Below are 17,647 nucleotides of genomic sequence, written 5' to 3'. Positions count from 1 at the left end.
AAAGTAAAAGGAGAGTGCCACAGAAAGCAACATCTCCGCCCCACCCATCCCGCTGGCCACCCTGCCCTCAAGCTCTCTCAGAATGGGGCACAGTGCTACAAAGGCTTCTACCGCTAAAGTCAATCTAAAATGATGGAGCTTTTGTCTCAAAGGAACGGAATCATGTTCTATCTCATCTATCACCAGTAAGACGGGAAGCAGAGTCTTGTGGTCACAGGAGATATGGAGTTCATTCCTGACTCTCTGTCATTGGGGGAGACACTAAAACCTCTGTGGCTATGTCTACACCTCTCTGGCTATGCCTACATGCATTTTGGAGCGAGCAGAAGCCAACCTCCCAGCCTGGGTTGACAGACTTGGTGCGCTCTAAAAGAAGGCGTCTAGACAGCGCTTTGAAGTCGCAGCTCAGGCTGGAGTTCGAGCTCTAAAACCTAGGGCCAGGGGTGGGTTTCACAGTCTGAGCTCCAGCCCAAGCCTCACCTTGAAAGTAGTGATCACACAGCTCTTTTTAGAGCACTTGCGTGAGCCCTGCTACCTTAATCTGTTGACCCAGGCTGGAAGCACGCTCCCATACGCTCCAAAAACACTGTGTCGACATACCCTCTGTGCCTCCTTTCCCCAAAAACAAAATGAGGAAGATAATACTGCCCTTTTCCCCACCCTTTGGCCATTTTGATTTAGTTGGGATTGGTCCTGCTCTGGGCAGGGGGTTGGACTGGATGGCCTCCAGAGTCCCTTCCAACTCTGTTATTCTATGATTCACATTGGAAGCTGTTTGGGATAAGGCCTCTCTCTTACTATGCATACATGCCGTGCACATCACAATGGGGCCCAATCTCACTTGCAGTCCACAGGTGCTACCTGAATACAAATAATTAGTAATTGTCAATATATGAAATGACAATTTTAAAGTCTCTCACTAGTAGGAGGAAATGTTGATGTTTGGGGGAAAGCAGGTACTTGATCATTGTGTGACTTGTTATAAGAAGGGCTGTACGCAATTTTGAGACCAAATAAAATACAAATTCCTAAGACGTGTAATCTTCACACGCGTTAAAAATCAAAGAATAAGTCAGCACAGGCAAAAATAAAGCAACATTAATGAAAGATTCTTTTCAATAGGGAAAACCTTATTGCTGCAGATGAGAGTACAAAAGGGAGCTGGAGCTAGGTTATTTAAAATTTTGAATAGTATTTATACAAAAGAACCACCTTTTGTAAAGCAATGAGCAAAAGATGTAGGGAGAAAAATGGATGCAGAGGAATAGAAACAGATATGGAGAGAAGGCTTCTCGTCTTCAAAATGTGCTGTTACAAAATAAAATGATTACAAATTACTATTTCAGTGATGACTTTTATACCAGTTAGATTGAAAAGGACTTCAACCGCAAAGGGTGACTGCTGGAGAGAAGGTGGGGAATGCATATTTGAAGCATCAAAAAAGTTAACAATAGAGCCATTAATAAGTATGGTTGACCAAAGGACCCGTCTCACTGTTGAGACTTCCATTGAAGTAAAAGATCAATGATGATATTTAAAAACAAACGACGCTGATTAAACACAGATGTTCTGTTGCAAGTCATCGGAAGAAAACATATCCTCCAATGGCAATATTGCGTTGCAATTTAAAAATGGGGCAATGAAGGTATTTTAAACACTGGTTCCCTTTTACAGAATTTGCGGGAGGACGGTGGAGAATCATTCTCCCAGCAATTGAGCCTCCATATTTACACTCATGTTTTTTAAAAATGAAAAGGTAGAAATTACTGTAACACATTCAGCAAAATTCCTACTTTTTAAAAGTAGGAAACTTTCTCTCTCTAAGTGTTATTTGGATTGATACGCACAAGGAGGACAGTAGTTTGTACCGTTATAGACAACCAGAACATTAAGAGTCAGCGAAAAGGTCCCTCCAGTGACTCCTGTTGGTCAGAAGCCCATTATCATCTTCTTACCATTCTCCTGGGCTGTGGCTTAGCCACTGTAATGCAGCCCACAAATGCCACTGGCAAGCCAGAGTGAACTTCCCTTTGCTTTTAGAAGTGAGGCTCAGCAGTGAAGAGCAAACATAAAAATGGCCCTGTGGCACTCTAAACTTATTTGACTCTCAATGATTTCCATATCTTAGATGCACTTTTTACAAGTCAAGCTTTTTCTTCCCTAACTGCCAGCTCTGCAAATTCAACCAGAACTCTGAGAATCAAGCTGGATCCTTTACCCATCACAAAAGATCCTGCAGGCCAAATTATACCCCGTGGCACATGCGACATCTGTGCATCTCCTCTATCTTCATATCATGCCCTTTGTACACCTGTGCTAACTAGCTAGACAGCTGTAACTGATTGGAACTATGTCAACAATTCTGTCGATGATGCACGAGAGGGAAACGAATCCAGTTCCTGCCCTCTTAGTCGTGTTGATTCAGCAGGACTATCAGGAGAGAATCACGGTCAAACTGATTTTTGTGATTAAGTTTAGCAGATAGGACTGAATACACACAGGGAGGAAATGAGTTGAGTGCGTCTAGGTGTCATTGTTAGACTGGTAATTTTCAAACCTGAACTGCACCTTAAAAGGAGCTGGTCAAAAGCCACAAATGAAAAACATTGCAATTTGATGATAAAATTCCATCCTTGTGCCTCCTCCTCTGTACCAATACACAATAAGTTGGACATGTTGTCCTTAACTTTACCTTACCTTGCTCTTGTTTGAAATACAACCTTAACTGGCAACATTTTGAAATCTTCATTCCTAAACTGCAGTTGTAAAATGTGTATTCCTCAGCTGTGCCTACATAGCACACATCTGCATGTGCACGACATATAGCTGCATGTCTGCAAGGTTCTTGTGAGTATAACTATCCCCTTTACACAGGCAAAGACTCTTTCGTACATATTTTGCAGGAACATCAGACGCACGTATGTGAGTATCTCCTAAATAGCACTGAGCAACCTCAATTCTCATTGACAGCAGTGAGAGACTCCACTGAGACTGGAAGGTGCTCAGGACCATCCTGTATTCTGTGTCTGCGACTCAGGTGGCAAAGTTTGAAAATACAGCCCTTAACGTTACTTTATTATAGAGCCATAACATTAGTGCACTTTACTGCACTTCAGTATACGGTACTACATTATTTTATGGTTTACAATTTTTCAAAAGTAGTTTTAAAAATAGACCTGCCCCCCAACAGAGAGACTTCAAAACCAGGGCAAAGATGAAAGGAGAAAGTCCTTACCCTCTTAAAAAAAAAAAAAGAAAGAAAAGAGCACAAAAAAGTGTGCTTCCCAGTAGCTTGCTTTCAATCTGTGCCATAGTGTCTGCAGAACTCTAAGCACACTCAGTGCATCCCAGGACGGATCTTTGACACAAGATATCCCACCAGTTCAGATACAGCCATTCTGATGTTTCACTGTCAAAGGGAGACCTTTCCAAAAGGATCTCCGGCAGCATGTCTCCAAAAGAAGTGCCTTTCATCTTTTCACCCTTTGCTGACTGTGCTCACTTCCAGATGCTTGTTTGCATCTTTCAGGGTTAAGATTATGGAGGGTACCTGTCCATTACAACTGATTTCATGCCTTTAAAATGTACAATGTTTAAGGGAACAGCATCAAATACATCCAGTCAGATACCCACTGTGATGGTGTGACACTCAGGGTCCAGGCATCCCCAGGGTAGAACAGGGGTTTGAACCCCAAAGAATAAGCTGTATACAATGTTACTATGCTTTACAAATATGTGAATAAGGTCTTTTATGAAAGCCTGTCATGTTCTGAACTTGATGGTCATGATGAGATAGTCATACAGACTGTGGTTATGCATTTACATGTATATATGAATTTATTTCTTTGTGCTCCTAATTTGCGCTGCAGCTTTCAGCTCCCGCTCACAGCAGGGCGGTAAGTAGTCAGGCAGGGAGGGCCTCCCCAACCAGATGAGATGAGCCCTGAGCACCTACCACTGTATAAACCAGGCAAAGACAAATGATGGGCCGCTAGAGTTAATGGGAAAACACTGAAACAACTTGAAACTGAAAAGAAACCCCCGGGCCTGGAAACTAAGAAAGGCGGGGTGTGGGTTCCCCACTTTGAATTTCTACAGTGACTGAAGGGAAAAAAAACCCTGGAAACCCTTTTTAAAGGGGAAGGGGTTTGAAGTGAAACCTATTCAGAAACCGAGGACAACATCAAAGTGGGAAGCTGTCTTTGAACCCTGGATCCCCCCTACAATTAGGGAGTATGCTGAGAAACTGTTCAAGGGCAATTGGTGTGTTAGAAAAGGGATTTTTCTCTCATTTGAAAGGGTACATCCTGAAGATGCTTCTTTATGTTTATTGTCCCCGTAGCTTGTATGTGTTTGCTTCCCTTGTTATTTCGTCTTTGAAACTGTGGTTTTCCTATTAAATTAACTTCTTGTTTATTTTTACCCCAAGCAGGTCCCTGGTGTGCAAACTGCATGGAGTTTGTGTGCCAAAGCAAGAGGACTGGTTTCACACCTTCATGGGTGACAAACCAGAGAGGAAAAGTCTACATGTCTGGTCATTAGGAACTCAGGATGATGGATTTGGGGAGACTTGGGGCTGAAAGGGCCATTGGGGTCACCCTCCCAGGACCAAGTAGGCTGGTGGAAGCCGGGGTGAGAGCTTTATGGTTATGGGCTGGCTCCTGATGTCAGGAATGTAAACCGCAGCAGATTAGCATTCAAGTACCCAAGGTCACAGGGCAGGCGGTGACAGAACCCTTTACTAGTGTGAATGATCCCAAAACATCACAGATAGCAACAGGTCACACAATTTGCCCTAATCTTTAAGGCAAAGTTCTCTCTTTATCACTCTCCTGTTTCCGAAATGCCGACGATGGAACATTAAGAAATAGTCACAACTCTTTGATTTTAAAAAGCCATCACAATACTGTTGATGAGTAATGCTGGAGAGGCAGTGCTTGAAAAGGGACTGGACAGGGGTCAGGAGACCTGAGGCTATTCTCAACGCTGACTTGTGCGAGACCTTGGGCACGTCACTTCACCTCTCTCTTCTTGTGTTTCCTCTCCCATCTTTGCCTCCCCTGTTTATTTACTGGATAAACTCTCCAGAGTGGGGAGCATTTCTTAACATGTGCATATCCAGAGCCTAGCCCAACAGGGTTCTGATCTCAGCTGAGGGCTCTAAGGTACTGCCATAACATACCTAATATCATAATAAATCATTAACGATCATGGATCAGCGTTCACTTCACACCCCCTGTCACTAACCGGCCTGGGCCGGGGAAGCTAATGATCCAACCAGCAGACCAAATTCGGTGATGAATCCTGAGGCACGTTGTGCATATGCTAAGAAAAATGATCCCCGTGTAGATCATAAATGATTAATTAATTGTCTTATATAGTCAAACCACTGAACATTACCTTGGACAACTTGTTTATACTGGTATATAAACTTTTTTCCTTAACAAGTATTTAATTTCATCATTTAAACTAACATCGGGCCAAATACTTTTCTGGGCAGAACATTCATGGACCTTTATTTCCCAGGATTTGGCTTTGTGTTATTCCATAATAAGGGCTTAAGAGAGGAATTTTTAAGTGACACTAAGGAAGTTAAGCGCCCTATTCCCTTTCAATTTCAGTGGGATCTGGGTGACTAATTTCCTTAGGCTCCTGCAAAACGTCAGCCAAAATCTGTGTCAGTGCAGCTCTACGTATATTGACGAGATTGCTAACTGAGGACTTCTTGATATAGGAAAATAAATCTGTTCATATGTTTTAATAGGTTCTTGTCCTTTTCCCTTGTAACCCTAATTTCACTTCCAATTGAGCACTGCAGGCTGTCTGGTGGGACAGTGTGGGGAAGTCTGCACTGTGTCTTTCAGGATAAATACCATGCAACCAATCCCAGCCAAACCAGCTTGAGCGTCAAAAATGAACTGAGAAAAACTGCATCAGCTTGTCTACACAGACAGTGGAGAAAATATTGCACCCGGTTCTCATGCAGCCTTTTCACAACTGAAATAAAAACTGTAAGAAACTTGAAGGCTCCAAAACTTCAAAGAGCTCAAGAGTTTTCAATATCACACAGCTCTACTTATAACTATATTGTGTTTTTGAAGCTAAAACATTCCATACAATAGCAGAGACCAACATAAACTTAAATACGACAGGGATCTTTGTCCCATCTATGCACCACATGGGGGACTTCTAGACATAGGTTACTTACCCATTAATCGGAGACTCGAGCCCAGAACTTGAGAGGTAATAATCTCCTAAGCATTTAACACTGATATAGTAATTTTACATCAGCCCATAAATTCTAGTTTATTTCTTAAAACTACACTTAGACTTATTCTTTCATAGCTCAGAGCAAAATGAACAAAACTGAACGTTTTAAGATGCCAGAAACTTAAAAATACTTTTACCGTGTTTGGGAGAGAATAAAGGAGATTTCGATCTTGGTGGGTTTTCTGGTCGAGGGGCTACTAACTGAACAGGCCGGACTTGTTTATCCACCAGCTTTTTGAAGCAAGTTTGCCGATTCTCAAACATAGTTCGAACGTTTTCAAGCTTGATCTGGACTGACTGTATCTGGTCCTGCGGAGTTCGAATAAGACAACCATCACCAAAATTATTATTATTTGGCACTTTTGTCACTGTAACAGAGACAGTACAAAGGCTGGCAATATTGCAATTGTGTTGTAATTGTATTATTATTATTATTATTATTATTTTTAAAAGAGGACACAGGTATCTTACCTTTATTTCAGGTGTTAAAACAGATTCAAAGTCATAGCACAGGACTTGAGGATCATAGTTTAAGTACAGCAAAGAACTTTCAAGAAATTTGTCTATATCCTCAAGAGCTTTCTGAGCACCTTCTTTAGACTGGCATTTATCCATTGGCTGATTAGCTAGAAGATTAGCCCCTTCATCACAGCACTCGAGGGCCTGATAAAAGTGTAACACAAATAAGGAGTAAACAGATCAGTGAGCTGAAACCTCCAGTTAACCGAAGTATAAATGAAAAATATTTATCACCCATTAATTCAGCATTCACTTCATCTGCTTTTTAGTCTGGAGAAAACCAAAAAGCTAATTAGCTTTATGAGAAGTCCAATCAACTCTCTTGCATTCTGATAATAGGAAGTCGGGCCTTAAATTTCTGGAGAATGGCTACCATTGCCAGCCAAATTCTGCTCTCAGCTACACAGGTGCAAAATCACTGGTATGGCACTGACATAAAAGTAGAATTTGGTACATAACTCTTCCCGTATTATCTTGCTCTGAACGTAAACATGGCAAAATGAACAAGAAGATCAGCCATTAATGTGTTTAGTGACTAACTAGTTTGGCTAAAAACTGACTAAAAAGTTGGGCTCAACAGAGTTTGAGTTGTGATGAATAGCTCACATCATTGTGTCCATATTTTTATAACGAGGAACTTAATAGCAGCAGTTTACAGTGTTATACCTATAATATTATATAAACAACATCTGAAAGTTCTAAGCATGCCACTTAATTACCATAAGTAAACTGTGGAACTCATTGCCACAAGGTGATATTGCGATGACTGAGAACGGAATAGGTTTTTTTAAAGGATCAGACTTTTATATAGTCAATGAGATTGTCCAGAATTACTTTAATAAGCACTTAGAAAACAAGGGCAGAAGCCAACCTCTAACTGAGGGGTTAACTAGAAACATCTGTTCTGGGCAAGTTATTCCACAGCTGCCCACTTCCTGTCCCTTTCTCTGAAGAATCTGGTACTGGCCGCTCTCTCAGACAAGATACTGGACTAGATGGGCCACTGGTCTGATCTGGCAATGCCTATGTTCCTATATAATCCTGTGCCCAGTCAGATTAGTGCTATACTGAAGTGGAGTGGATGGAGAAAAAACAGATTCCCTTGATGAAAAATGTGGCAGATATTGAGTCAGAATGGATGGTCACAAGTTTGCTACTTCATTGACTCAAGTTCATTTCAGTTGTGTCTTCTAGCCAAATTGCCATGATTGTCTCTGAAACGTCAATCCTAATTAAGATATTAACAAGCATTGTAGCTACAGGACTCCATTTGCATGCAAGCAAACAGAAGTTTTATTTACCCACCAACCCATCATCTTATTTTATAATCAATTATGCTGCTTCTCCTCAAATTACTGAGAGACAGCAAGCATGAGCAAGCTGGAGTATATCATCAGGTGTTCTCTCTATTCCAGTGAGTCAAAGCCTCAAAGAGGAAAGCTAACATGTTAGGTTGCATCTCTAATACAAGCATGAGTACCAACAAGACTGTTATGTCACATGAACATTGCTTTTGTGATGTTGGCCACTTGAACTGACTCAATTTTATGGCCACAGAACCCTCGAAGAATAAACAGGGTGACTTTTGGCACCATTCTTATTTCCCAGGAGAGAGCAATTGTGGGCAACTGCTGCCCCAAGGCACGCTTAGGTGGTGTTTCCACTGAATTGTATCTTGTCTCCTTATTTTCCAACACAACTCTGAAGCCATTGCAATGGTTAGCGAGGAAGCAAAGGCTAAATTTTTTTCAGTATGCAGATGACACCCAATTCTGTATCTCTCTCTCTGTCTCATCTGATCCTGCCAATGCTGTCAAATGCCCCACCCAGTATTTGGTATGACGGTGGCATGGATGAGGCCTAGCTGGCTGCATTTCAATCTGGATAAGAGTGTGGGGATATTCGTAGGTTGAGAACCTTGTCTGTCCCTTTAATTGAGGGTGTGTGCCCACCTTTTGTTACCAGAGACTGGGAGGACAGTTTGAGACCTGGGACACTAGCTACGGTTGGCCGATCACAAAAAAGCAGTATCAAGGAAGGACGTTGTGACGGATAGAATAATATCCTGGACAAACCTTATGGAACGACATTAAACCTTAGTGAATCAAGTTTACTGCCTTTGGGGTCCACTCTATTGAAAATCCAAATGTTTGTGGACTATTGTAGGATTGTATGGAACTTCTTAAGGAGCAAAAAGCCTTAATACAGTAGCTGGGAGTTAACATGAACTCCCCCATTTTGGTGGGGAAAGGCCCAGATTTCTTGGCCTTTAAGCACACTTCAGGGCCAATCTGTTTGTGCAGGTGTCTGGAGAGGGAGAGGTGGGACTTTGTAGTCTTTGTGGATGTGGAAGTCTAACAATTCCTGTGAAGCTCTATAACTAACTGTTTTGGTTCTCTGGATTTTGGGTGATGGATCTACAAAATATGAGATCACCAGTTTCCTCTCCTGTGACTACAGCTAGATTCATAGTTAGTTCTACAGGTAAATAGACTGTGATGCTGGCAGACCAGTTGCCAGCTCATGCCAAGGCCCCAGGACTCAGTGAACACTGAAAAATGCACAGCTGGAAACCAGTCTGGCTTACCTGTGGGCTAGTACAGTTAAAAGAGACAATAGTGTTAGAAGAATGAGTTCAGGATTTATGGGTTGTAGGATGCTGCATGTATTAATCCTACTTAAAATCTCTGTATCCCATGTTAGAAGGTAATGTTGAAATGTTTGCTCTGTAACTATAAAAATGTTTGCTAAGACGGTAAACCCCCAGAGTCAGGGGAGAAGCATTATCCAGTGTGAAATATGCGTCTATCACAAGAGGTGTTATCTCCTGCCCATCAGCAGGGACTATTCAATCAAGTGGGCCATTGTGGATTGATGATTTAATAATTTGCTTCCCCCACATCCGTGAAGAGGAGAGATGCCCAAGGCCTCATCCCATCACAGCCCGAACGCTGGGGGAAGGAAATAAAGATTCCTTTTAATGAGAATTTATTATTCCTTTGCTGCTTGAACTCTGAGAGGTGAGGATTTGTATGCATGAGCAAGGAGTCCCCAACGGTTTAGCTTGGGTTAGCCCTAAAGGATATACAGAGTGTGCTTACTTTAGAAGTTGCTATTACCTGTGGAAACCTGACTAACCCATTTGTGTGTGCACGCTTACCTGCTTTAACCTTGTAAATAATTCTCATTTCTTTTTTTTAGTTAGTAAATCCCTACTTTACTACAGGATTGGCTACACCTCATGATATACTCCAGCTTGCTCATGCTCTCTCTCTCTCTGGTGTGAGATCTAAGTGCGTATCGACCTAGGGTAAGTGACTGGTCCTTTGGGACTGGGAGTAACCAGACTATTTTGTGATTTTGGTGTAAAGTGGCCATTTATCACAGAAGCAAGATAGATCGGAAGGCAAAGGGGAAAGTCTGTGACTCCAGGGTAAGGCCGTACAGTGCCTGAGGAATTTACACTTGTTACTGGGTTGATGAACTTCTAAATATAGAACTCACAACCAGTTGGGGGTTTGTGCCTTGCTTCCTAACAGTCTGCCCTAAGTCTGATATTCTCACTTGTGAGCCACTCCAGACAGCATGACATGAATCATCAGAAACAACACTAAGAACTACATGTGGAGATCACATGGGGAATGATTAGAGGGGGCTGCCACAGAGTAGATTCAAGTACAACCAGACCCACTTGGGTGTACCACAGGGCATGAACCTGGAACCTTCACCCCGAAAATCATAGGCCTCGTCTGCCCGAGCTAGCCATGGTAGCTATGTGTTAACCCCTTGAGTGGTTCAGCCACTAGAGAAGGACAAAGAGGCACACTGTCCTAGTGTAAGTTATATAAGCAGAATATCTTCACCACAAGATGTGCATTGCAAGCGGGATACTTGCAGCCAGGGTGTCCGTCTGCAGGAGATCCACACAGAGAGGTTAAACAGCCACTCCCCAGTGCACCATAGTTCTGACGGTTACCTGCTGCAGGCGGGTGTGCAGATCTAAGGTCATCTGGAGCCGTACGCGCTTCCTCTTGATCTCCTCCGACAGGATGTCAGAATGGTGCCGCAGCTCATTGCATTGCTGACAGATTAAGCTGAGTGCGTAATGATGATTTGCCGCTAGCTGGTGCCCATGTAATATCACCACCTGCGTTTTCCCTACCAGGTCCTTTCGTAAAGACAAAGCAATGGAGGGGGTTACACACTTGTTTGGATCATGCCATCAAGACGAAACATGGAAACATTTATCAGTAATAACTTGCACCTAACAATTTCATCTGTTCTCACCTACCAAATCCATGCCATTTGAAATGGGTAAAAGAGCTTCAGCATGCAGCATCCAGCTCTGAAAACAGGGCACCCGCAACCGGGGATGGGCAGCTTTTAATGTCTTTGTACCATTCGAAAGGAAAAGCAACAACCACCTCCACAACCTGGCTGGCCTACCAGTGCATGGCCAGAGCTACCTCGGATATTGTACCATCATTTCCAGAAATATTGCCCTCAAAATTGGTTAACAGCCAGCTTTGGCTTGTTCTCCGGACGATAACGTGGGAGGAAGAATTAACCACCTTGTTCATCGTCAAGCTCAGCAGCTATGCCAGTGCAACTGCTCTGCCTTCTCCCATGTGGGCCCTCCCCTGGGACCCTTTCCCCAACATTCCCTATCTGCCGTGCCTCATTTTATTCCTTCAAGCTTCAGCTTAAGCACACCCTTCTTTCAAATGGCCCACAAGCCCTAAGCCTTTCCACAGAGTCATATTAACTAGGAGAGTTAGGCACCCAATTCTCTTACATGCCTTTGAAAATCCCAGCCTACATATATGTCTGTAGGCAGGCATGCCTATCACACATAGTATATATCACTATACAAAAAGCATGCAATCGGCAAGACTCCCAGCAAACTTCACCGCTCCTATCCCTCTCCTTTTTGTCACATCTCCTATTCTTCACCTATGTGTTGCCTACTTAAATTGCCAACACTTCAGGCCAGGGACTTGTCTTGCCTCTTCACTGGTAAGTGAGCACCTATGGAACACGCCCTGGTCTTCTCTATGGACAGACTTATCTGTGCTGGATTTTGTGCTGGTTCAGTGATTTATTTTGTCTAGGAGAACCACATTCATTGCCATAGGGTTTTCAATGTGTTCTGAATGAAGTTCCACAGAGGTGAAAGACTAGTGAAATCAACACCTGCTTGTAGCCACCTACTGATGAGTTACAAGAAAGTCAGGCCATTTCAGAAGGTAGTTCTGGCACTCTCAGAAAGCACCTATAATGTTTCATTGGTACATCTAGCATTTGAAAGATTATCTCACCTGAGCCATTCCATCCAAATTACCCAAGTCTTTGAGCCTTTGTTTCACCTGAGCCACGCTATCTCCAGTATCAGGCAGTTCCACTTGCTGACCCATTAAAAATTCAATGGCACTCTGGAGCTAAAAATAAGAAGACGACAATTGCAAAAGGATACAAGTTATAAGCACAAAATTATTCTCAAGCCAAAAGCTCATCCCATTATAGTTAAGGTTGCTAAGTGAGACATGTCAAACTGAAAGAATGTTCAGCTAAAAAAACATCCCAAAGCCTGGAAATCATCAGTTAAGTCTATCTAAGGGCAGGTCTAGACCTAAAACATTGAATCAGCACAGCTGCACCAAGGGAAGATGCTCCAGCACTGATGGGGGAGCTTCTCCCATTGACATAATTAATCCTCCTCCCCGAGAGGCAGGAGCTATGTCAGGGGGAGAAGCTCTCCTGCCAACATAGCACTAGCGACAGAGAAGAGTAGGTCAATAGAATTATGTCGCTCAGGGGTGTGGCCTAGGTATTATACAATATCATCCCTTTCTGCTTCAAGCGGCAAAGTTTGGAGCCCTGAGAGTGTCCCAGTTTGGAAACAAAACTGACCAGAGTCTGGTATTTTCTGTGAAGCAATCTTGTTTATTTACAAGGGATGTACAAAATCCTACTTCTACGAATGCAGGAGGAACTAAAACCAAAAGGAGATATTTTCTTTGCTTACAGCCTCAATCCTCTTTACCAGCAACGGACCCAGAAGCCTCCCCTCTAGCTTCTTCTGTGTTCTGTGCTTGTCCAGGCTCTCTCCCAGTCTGTCTTATTTCAGCTGGTTTTGTCTCTCTTTCTGGTGTTTGCAAGCATGCATGCATGCACACACACACAAAACAGTTCTACCAATCAAAGCCCCAGCCCCTGCATTTTAAAACCCTTGGATTACAGTATTCAGCTGCTACTCAGCATTTCCATGTGCCTGTTGTTTTGGGTGCTCCTGTCATTGTTTCAGCAGCCTGGTCATAATGGCTTCTTTACATTTATTCTGAATGGAAGGCAGCAACCATGGCTGTGCCTGACAGGACAATAGCATAGTGCCCAAAATCTCTTTTTAGGACTCCCATTTGTGTGGGGGGAAGGATCAGTCTCTCCATACCTCTTGAAAACTTTGCTCAAACTTCCACAGTTGTAAATACTGCTCCATTTTTAGTTGATGTTTTTCCCAGAAGCCATCAAAAGCGGTTTCCATCTCATGCAACTGAGCAAGTAACCTGAACAAGAATGAAAAAGGAAGAGACAAAAAAAAGAGTTGGCCAATACAGGATTATGGGAGATGGGACCACCCGGCAAAGTTCTGACCCAGAGTCCACTCTACTTTGTGGAGTTTTGAATCTGGGCTTTCAGTTCAGGGCCCCTCTCTAATGATAACTCATTAGATGTGTATCTAAATGACTGCGTGCAGATCTCAAAAGAACCTTACAAACATCATTAAGGCGGACAATAGCCATGCGAGGTAGGTATAAAACTGCTTCTATTTTATCTTTCTAATCTATGATGTCTAAGGGACTTGTCACTGAGGATGCAAAGCCCCTTCCTCCCAAACAGAATCACAGCAAGGTTAAATCACTTGCAAAAGCAAGTCACTGGTACAGATAGGAACAGAACCCATGACGGTATCACTGTACTGACCACTGCTACCATGGAAAGTGCATGCATGGCTTAATACATATAAAGTCTTATTTTAGTCTATCTTGAGAGTTCCCATTCGAAATCAAACAAGAAGCACATGCACTCACCGATTCACAGTTTCCCAGTCTCCGGGCCTGTCGTGGTGTTGTTTCTGACTACGTTCGTTGGCATTGGGCTCTTCTAAACTACTTAACAGCACGTTTCCTTCTTTTGTTACTACTGTAATATCTCCCTGCACAAATGTAGGACACTACTGGTTAGTTTATTCTCAGACACGGTCAGGCTCCACAGTGATGCGCTTGCGCAAGTCAATTCATTTCTCTGGGTCTCCATGTCCCCATCTGTAAAATGGGGATGTTAGCACCTACAGGGGAGTAATGCTTTAACAGCATTGGATGGGAAAGCACTATAAAAGTGTTATTATATAGTGGTTAATAAAGATTATAGAGAGCGAGATATTAGATAGACTAGGTATAAACAGCTGGCGTACTGAATTAATATTGCTCCAGGTAGTATGTTGCATTTTTCAGTCAAGGTCAATATCACAGGAAGAACAAACATCCCCACTATGTGCTGGCTGCACACGGAACTTGAGACTGTGATCGTCCGACAGCATGCCCCAGAGTCTCTACAACCAAACGTTTGCCAGCGTGTTCATTATAAACTCATTGGAAGTGGATTCAAACTAAAAATTTGGTATTTGAGTTTCAGCTGAAAAATTTCACTCTACATCAGGTTCGGCCCATGAGCAAGTGTTTTCTTTGTTTATTTTCACATGGGACGCGACAGCTGGGGCAGGGCTGGTGATGCTAAGAGAGTAGGAAAAACTGGGGTGGGCGTTGAACTGGGCTGAAAGGCACATCTCAGGAAGCAAAAGAGAAAACGGAAGACGGGCTAGTCAACATGGGGAAACTGTCTGGCAGAACTCCAGAGGGATAATTAAACGGCTATAGCTATGCTGTATAACTGCCCATGAGGACACACTAGTCTGAAATAAAAGGGACTCCCAGTATTGCAAGGTAAGCTATCCTGTTAACAACGCTGGGCTCCAGCAGACCAAGTGGGGAGCAGTACACGCCAAAGCGAAGGGGCTCTCACACAGCACGCTCTGCTGGCAACTCCTTTACGTGTGGCATGAGCGTGCATTGCAGTGGGTTGCTCCTATTTATCAATATTACTTCATATTACTTCTCTTACCGGTGGAGTAATGTTGCCAGCAAAGTTGAGGGGGACACAGACCTCCGACTGCTACAAACTCTCCTCATCCCCCAGCAGCGCAAGTGCCTCCTTCCTCCTATGCCCTGCTACCAATAAGGGTCTCAGTACCTCGCGCCTCAATCATTCGCTCACTGGCGCTTCCCAAATAGCAGCTTCACTCCCTCTCCCACCAGACCCCTCAAATCCCTTTCCCCCCCACCCCCACTAATACCCTTTCCTCCTAAAAAAACACCTCATCTTCCCCTCTCCCCCAGCTTTCTTCCGCAAGACCCATTCCTGAGCCTGCATCTCCCCACTGCCAAGTTTGAGCCACTCAAGTATAGGTCCATCACCACACCACTCCACCCCAGCCTGTCACTCCCCACAATTCCCCACCCCAGGAACCCCCTCTCCCATCTTGTGTCCTCTGAAGGCTGCCCCCTGGCTGATTCCTCCTTCCCCTCAGCTCCAAATCTCCTTCATGAGGAGTGTGGGGGGAAATGAAGGGGGACAGGGACCAGGGCTTGTCTGCCTGCCAGGGGGACTGCTCTGCATGCAGAGGATGGGGGCTGCAGCTCCAGAAATCAGCGTCTGGTCTCCCCAACAGAGCAGCCCCTAGTAACAGAAGCAATGCCAAGCTGCACTAAGCAATGAACTCAGATGGCTACCTTCTCCCCACCATCTCGCTGCATCCCTCCCTGCCCTCCCCTCCATGGAGGGGCTGAAATTGGGGGTGGGGGAGGGAAGAAAGAACAGGGTTTTCCATCCAAGTTAGAGGTTTGGAGGAGATTCCTCCCTCCCCTTCCCTCTTAAAATGATACCCACGTCTATTAGAGTAGCACCTCCGACCTGGTCTGCACCTTGAACTTAGGTTGACGACCTAGCAACGTCGCCCGATGCAGTGAAAACCTTCATGCCCTGTGCGGCGTAGCTAGGTCACTCTAACCTCCACTGTCGACACAGGTAGGTCGATGTGTCACTGCCGTGCTTGTAGCGTAGACCTACTCCCACCCTGACATTAGGGCTTCATTGCGCCAGGTGCTGTTCATACACCTAGGGCAAGATAGTCCCTGCCTCAAAAAGCTTCCAGGGTAAACTTTTAAATCACTAGGCCCCATAACAAAGGGTGCACAAGGTTCTGCAACAGTAGAGTTATGCACCAGGCCCATTTACTTTCTGCCCTTCTAGCTATGACCCAATTATACCACCAAAGGCATTTGGCTGGGAATATCGCACCATGCGACTTCCCTCTGAAGGCCAACTCTTGTCCAAGAAAGAGCCTTTCACGGCTGTGACTGGACCCCATCTTGCCTCCTTGGCGTGGCAATGCAAAGTACCACCTGGTACTGTCAGGCCAACCCATGCAGCTGTGTTTGTTGACTAATGGGAAACCCCGGGGCATGAGAACAGTGCAGTTGCACACCGCACCCAGCACACAGTTGCGTGTGATGCTCCTGGATATTTCTTCTTTCTATAGGAAGGAGCAGCAGGATCCTCATGGGAGAGAGGGGGGAGATTAAAAAGCAGCTAGTCTCACACTTCCTTCAGAAGTATGCCTGGCTGGATTAGCGTATACATAGACAACAAGTTAAAGTATCTCAAGGGACTGGTTTATTTACGGGGGGTGGGAGCAGATCCATCATTTGATTCTGTGCATTTCACCGGCCTTACTATGTTAAAAGAACAGAACAGATTTGATTTGTATCCCATGCTTTCTTCCACACTTACTGTTTATATTATTGTAGTGCCTAAGGGCTCCAGTCATGGACCAGAACCCCATTGTGCTAGGTGCTGTACAGACACAGTGTGACAGACAGTCCCTGCCCCAAGGAGCTTACAATCTAAATAGAGCAGGCATCACCGGGTAGGAGAAGCAGTAGAGAACACAACCAGGGTGAACACTGTGAGAGTGGCAAATGTCATGTTAGTTCCACTTTGTTTCAGGGGGGCGGAGGGGGAGGGGAAGGGTTACTTAGGAGGGAATCAGCTAAATGGAAAGAAAGGGGTAAGGAAGGAGGATGAGGGGGCCAGGCCAAGGCAGAAGAGAGTTAGAGGGGCAGGTGTTGCATGACGTTGAGCTGAAGAGACCATGAGGGAGGGGCAGGTGGACCAAACAGCCAATCAGAGCACATGAAGTGCAAACTGTTGGAATGTGTTAGTATCACTTGGCACTGGATTGATGTGACCTAGGACAAAAGTTCTGACCACGTTTGATACTTCAATAATCCAGGAAACACGAAAGGGAAGGGGAATTACGCAGCATGCTTTAGGCAAGAGACGGCTGCTACTTTACCCTCTCATGTTTAGCTCTCCAGAGACCTAAAGTCTCCTTTTGTTTCAGACAATTCCATTACACAGGAAGATGCTGTAACCTAAGCACCAAAAGCAACTGAATGGGTGTTAAATATGATTTTTCCCCCTTCCAGTATATCAAAGGGGTTAATTTCTTAGTTAGCGTGCTTAATTAGTTTCGGTCCTTTTCTCATTACCTTTACGACTGGCTTCTGTTCAGTATCACAGCTACACAAATGCGCAAATAGTTCTTATATGTACTCAGAAATCTCCTGCCCCAGTCTTTCAGTTGCCATGACAGCAATCTTGTATCATTATGACTGCAATCTGTGCACAATTTCTTATCAAGCTTCATCTTTCATGTTCTTGAAAACACACACACACAACT

General features: G+C 44.1%; 1 protein-coding gene across 4 annotated transcripts in view; it reads right to left on the bottom strand.

Moving 5' to 3' along the window:
* Positions 1 to 17,647, bottom strand: part of MCF2 (MCF.2 cell line derived transforming sequence) — a 95,860-nt gene that overhangs the window by 34,675 nt on the left and 43,538 nt on the right. For all 4 annotated transcript variants that reach the window (XM_074962683.1, XM_074962685.1, XM_074962684.1 and 1 more), the window contains 6 exons: positions 13,878 to 14,002; positions 13,238 to 13,352; positions 12,108 to 12,227; positions 10,766 to 10,957; positions 6,742 to 6,933; positions 6,408 to 6,579 (listed from right to left, as the gene is read on the bottom strand). In XM_074962683.1, the coding sequence (XP_074818784.1) occupies positions 6,408 to 6,579; positions 6,742 to 6,933; positions 10,766 to 10,957; positions 12,108 to 12,227; positions 13,238 to 13,352; positions 13,878 to 14,002 (916 nt within the window). The remainder of the gene's footprint in view (positions 1 to 6,407; positions 6,580 to 6,741; positions 6,934 to 10,765; positions 10,958 to 12,107; positions 12,228 to 13,237; positions 13,353 to 13,877; positions 14,003 to 17,647) is intronic.

The sequence above is a fragment of the Natator depressus genome, chromosome 9 (assembly GCF_965152275.1).
Source record: "Natator depressus isolate rNatDep1 chromosome 9, rNatDep2.hap1, whole genome shotgun sequence".
In the NCBI taxonomy this organism is placed as follows: domain Eukaryota; kingdom Metazoa; phylum Chordata; order Testudines; family Cheloniidae; genus Natator; species Natator depressus.
Note: the sequence above shows the minus strand (reverse complement) of the source record. Positions and strands in the feature narration are given on the sequence as shown.